General features: G+C 39.0%; 1 protein-coding gene across 1 annotated transcript; it reads right to left on the bottom strand.

Annotated features, from left to right (window-relative positions):
- Positions 1 to 682: 682 nt before the first annotated feature.
- On the bottom strand, positions 683 to 4,543 carry JH06_4146 (hypothetical protein; the record flags this gene model as incomplete). Its single annotated transcript, XM_014670447.1, has 12 exons — positions 683 to 861; positions 891 to 1,075; positions 1,106 to 1,221; positions 1,252 to 1,608; positions 1,639 to 2,289; positions 2,320 to 2,643; positions 2,673 to 3,119; positions 3,150 to 3,953; positions 3,981 to 4,103; positions 4,134 to 4,265; positions 4,296 to 4,382; positions 4,415 to 4,543. 12 exons carry the CDS (start codon positions 4,541 to 4,543, stop codon positions 683 to 685), a joined length of 3,534 nt encoding a protein of 1,177 aa, XP_014525933.1.
- Positions 4,544 to 5,001: the final 458 nt, after the last annotated feature.

The raw sequence follows: 5,001 nt of genomic DNA, 5'->3' as shown, positions 1-5,001 counted from the left end.
CGAAGGTTTTCTACTAGACTAATGGAATAGTCATAGTCAAGATATTTGTCACATAACAATTGAAAGCATTCACTCACTCCATCCATTTTATATGTCATAAGTAACTTTTCAAGCACTATACATCAGTTAAGAAGTAAAAGTCAACCATAATCAGATCCATCCAACTGTGGTAGTCCGGTAACATTTGACTTACTCTAAAAGATCAAAATCAACATCAATTCATACACCCTTACTAATGACGACAGTTATAACACTTCCATCCTTAATTCCAAGACTTTGATATGTCTGCGAACTGTCCAGAACTTCGCCATTAAAAGTTACAGCACTGATCTGTTGATCCTTTGATAGAAGTGGCTAAAAAGAATCAACAATCCGAAATAACCATACATCAATTTTTCTGTTGATAATCACTAGAATTAAACGCAGATCACCGTTAACCGGTTGATTCACAGGAAAGGTGAGTTCCAAGGCGGGAACAGAGACAGTAATGTTGATTCGGTTGACCAGTCCAGATGGGACGCCCAAAGGAGATGCTACAGTAATCGACTTCACAGAGAATCTTACCATTGCCAGGCATTCTGTACAAGAATTCTTTGCAGCAGAGCACCGAGAACGAAGATGCAAAACCAGTATAATGGATAATACCGCGGTTATTCAAACAAACACATTCCTCAGAACCATTCTAACGATTGTGTGACATAAAATCTGAGCAACGGTGTTGACTCGGCTCTATAAAGACATGATTATCATGTTCTGGGTTCTCCTCAGAATAGACACAAATATCTTTGTATATTTGTGAAATGCATTGTTGAAGTTCATCTACTAATGGATAACTTAACACATCCTTAAAGCATGCTTTCACTACCGTTAACCATTACTACAAATCCTACGTTTCTTTATGAGTGCATAGCAATACTGTCTTTCTGTATGCAACTTATGAACCTTATTCAGAGTCTCTGTCATGTAATTCAGATAATCTTGTTTCCATTGCTGTATGCTATTCGTAGTTCCATACATTTTAATAAAGTCAAAGAGACAAGTATAGGCAGCAACTGGATCAATACAAATAAGTACTCTGAAACTCAAACGTGGTCACCAAACTTACTTCCAGAAGAGAGTATGAATATTCTCTCGGTAGTTATTAAGCTCTTCATAGGGTAGAATATAGAAGAAGACAGATGATATATTGAAGAAGGTGAGAAGACCCATTTCACGACAGATCTATACATGATCAGAATATCCATTCTGAACATCATCCAAATGATCACTATGTAGGAGTGCTTCTATTGGACTGAGTAATGCATTGATGAAGTCGGGAAGAGCTTGCTTTTCACAATAGAATAATTCTAATTTCACTCGATTTACAAACATTTTGCATCTTTCCTGTTGTGCCGACTCCTTCAAAGTATCATCATGTGTCAGACGATAGCGATGATGTAACTCCTGAATATTCTCCTTGTGTAACTGAATACTATTAGTCAAAACATCGATCTGATCTTCAATTTCAACATATTGTTTGAGAGAGAGTTTAAATAGCTTAAAGAGAGTAGAAATGATACAATCTTCATATGCGAAAAATGATTCCAATCTGGAGTTCTCATCCTTTAACTACGTATTAGTATGTATTTCAGTCATTACAAAGTCTTTCATGTCATTAAATGAATCCAAGAGTTGATTGTAGATAGCTGAATACTGCGTTTTCAACAGACTAACATAAGGGCTGCATTGGAAAAGTGTCAAAGTCGCATAGACGACTCGACTCACATACTCCATCATTTGATCTGCTTTGTCGGGTTTAATTGATTCCAATGGCTTATTCTCGGGTAAATGCAAACCGAAATCACTCTCTTCAGTTGATTCCATTGTTGTCACAGACTTGCGATTATTTGATTTGCTCTCCGGCTGGATCATATGGACCACGAACTCATTACTATTCCTAGCACGCACTATTTGCAAGTCTGTCTCTTGCACTTCAACCTCCGACTTAGCCACGGATAATGATGGATCCAACGTATCGTTTACAGACTTGATCCTGGGAGGAATGTTCACTGTACTTGGACTCGGAAGAGTCAATCGATTCTCTTGAGAGATGTCCATCCAAGAACGGGAACTCTCCATATGAATATCCATTGAAGTATCTGGTGACAGTTGTATAGCTGAAGAATTCGAAGAAGAAGGTCGAGTATGACCTTCACTGCGAGAGATTTGTTTTCCAGTTATCAAAGCACTCGGTAATTTATCTGGAGTAAATGAATAGGCACTATCAGATCGTGGACGATGCTTTGTCTGCTATGAATGATATACTGTCCTCATCCTTACATCGAGACTCACCAAATTACACAACAGAATAGGAAGAGTGCTTTTCGAGGTTCGATGACTCAATTCCTCTTCACCTTTTTGAGCATAGAGATGAACTACATCGGATGCCTTCTTGGCAACGTCAGGAGAATTAAAGTGGCATAAATTCATGAGTCGATGGGCAAATTTGGCTCTGCCTTGATTACAGAATGTATCATCATCCACAAGGACTATGAGATAGTCAAGAATTCCCAATAAGACTCGTTTACCAGTACAGCTTTGCGGACCATGATTGGCCTCTCCAGTAGAATGTGTAATCGTGAAATAGATAACGGAAGACACGAACTAGAATTGAAGTACACAATCAATATTACATCCTTCTTACGACTTATCGACTTGAGAATATCCAGTGGCCCTGTCATCATTCCATCTCCATTCTGATAGAGGAGTGGTAACAATAGGAATCGCATCTCTTCTACTGTTAACATCACTGGAGGCTGTTGGCTCTTGCAGTAGTCATATAATTTAAATAGGATCGATAGAATCCACTTCCGTTCCTTGGAGGAAATATTGGACTGTGCAAGACGATGTCCTAGCCACAACGTCACACAGTCCATCTGTTCACGAAGGCCTCCTGTAATTCCAATACCCTTAGAGATATTCTTCTGAAGTGTCTTATAGACTGACATAGGATCCGATAAGGAAGCGGAACAGACACTGAATTCGATTGTTGATTGGAGATACCTAAGGACAGTTGAAGTAGCAGCAATCGCCTCAATACTCTGTTCAAAACGTTTCTCACGAACATTACGTTGAGATAACTATTCCTTATGACTCATGGAATCTCTTACCTCCCTTCCATTCGTCTTTTCATCAACTGAACGTACACGACCATATAAAATAGGATGAGTGGATTTGCGGGGCGTAAGTTCGATTTGAATCTTTCTATCAGTTGAAATATCATCAAATGTGAAGTTAAACGGACTTGGTGTGTTGATAGGTGACTTGTAAGGTGATGAAAGAGGTGTAGGACTCGTAGGTAAATATGGGAATGAAGGAAACCCTGTAGGATCTTGATCTGATATTAACGAATGAAGAAAATCTAAAGCATGACGCTTCACATCTGGTTTCTGTCGATTTAAGATCAATAAGAACATGGGTTTATCGATTTCTGTTCCCAAAATCACCTCAGCTATGAGAGGAAAATACACACTATTCCCAGTAAACAAATCTAGACATCCTTCTGTTAGATTCTCCTTCATGACCCCGCTCAATTCTTTCAAGCGACTCTTCTGTTGGACAAGCCATTGTAGATGGCACGACACTTCTATGCCTTTTTTAATTGCCTGAATAGCCAAATCATCAGGCTTGAGATTCTTAAGCAGTTCGGAGACTACAGTAGTAAACAACTTGATTTTGGCAGACGAGGAAGAGAATGTGCTTGTGGTTACTGTCGTGAGTAGATTGTAGCAAGCCTTCCTCATTTCCAATGAATTCGGAGTGTAGAGAATGGAACGAATCAACTGAATGACAACGGTTTCTGATAAGAGTTCAGATGACAGCCGACAGAGATGATCCAGACACTGTAGTGAGAGGATACACACTTCAGAATTGGAGGTCTTTAGAGCATTCTTTAGTTCCTCCACCAGAAAGCCCTAGAGATAATCCAGAGAACCAAATACAACAGTCTGGGGACAATTAATGTCCTGAAGAACAAGTAGAACATCCTGCAGTTTGGTAAGTACCATCCGCTGTTGAAGAGAAACAACGCCACCTTTGGAGCGAATCTTACACAGCTGATCCGCCTATGAATCATAAGCATCAGCCATAACAACATAGTGAGAAAGAATAGAACACTTGTTATTAACGATGTATTCACCTGACTGCTGAATGATGGTCCGAAGAGAAGAACAAATTCTATCGCAATTGGGATGACTTTCTCGATCAATATCTTCAAATTGGACTAACTACCAGTGAGAAAGCCAAAGAAGATATACAATAGAACTCATTTCAGAGAGAAGAAGACTCTTTGAAAGTGCTTCGAGCAAAAGATTTACCGAATCCAATGAAACCACATTCTCGCTCTATATCTAAGACTACATACTCTAGAAACTACAAGACAACTTAAAAAGACAAGCAATTTGAATGCAATTGTCCCAGTAACTGGACAAAAGGGGACAATTGAGACCAGAAAGCAAATTCTAGAATTCAGCTCATCATCTGAAAGGGAAGAAATGGAATCCATCAAGCAGGTACAAATATCAAGCACAAAAGACTGCTCAGGTATCACCTTTCGATTTTTAGACACGAAGTTGGTTAAAGAATCAAAATAAGGACGAATCATATTCCAGGTCCATGGCCTGGAAACTTGAAGAATAGTAGAAAATCGAGGATAAAAACACGAAATCTATCCACTGATCTAGAATTTCAACATATACATGACGAATTGACTCTTCTACAGATTCAGAGACCCTATTTCCTTTCACTGTCAGAATTGAGTTTGATGGTAAACATCTACAAAGCGTAAGATCGATGACAGATACAATGGAGGCACATGACAACGCCCTACGTATTATCTGGATTCATAATTGAAAATCGGGTCCAGATGGAAAGGGAAGTAGCTTGATAGAGAATAAAACAATAGCAAGTGGATCCCAACGAAATAATGGGACAAGGATTGAGTACAAACAACATATAAGGACA

Source organism: Blastocystis sp. subtype 4 (assembly GCF_000743755.1).
Source record: "Blastocystis sp. subtype 4 strain WR1 chromosome Unknown seqid_0274, whole genome shotgun sequence".
In the NCBI taxonomy this organism is placed as follows: Eukaryota; class Bigyra; order Opalinata; family Blastocystidae; genus Blastocystis; species Blastocystis sp. subtype 4.
This window is presented reverse-complemented; position numbering and strand designations above follow the sequence as displayed.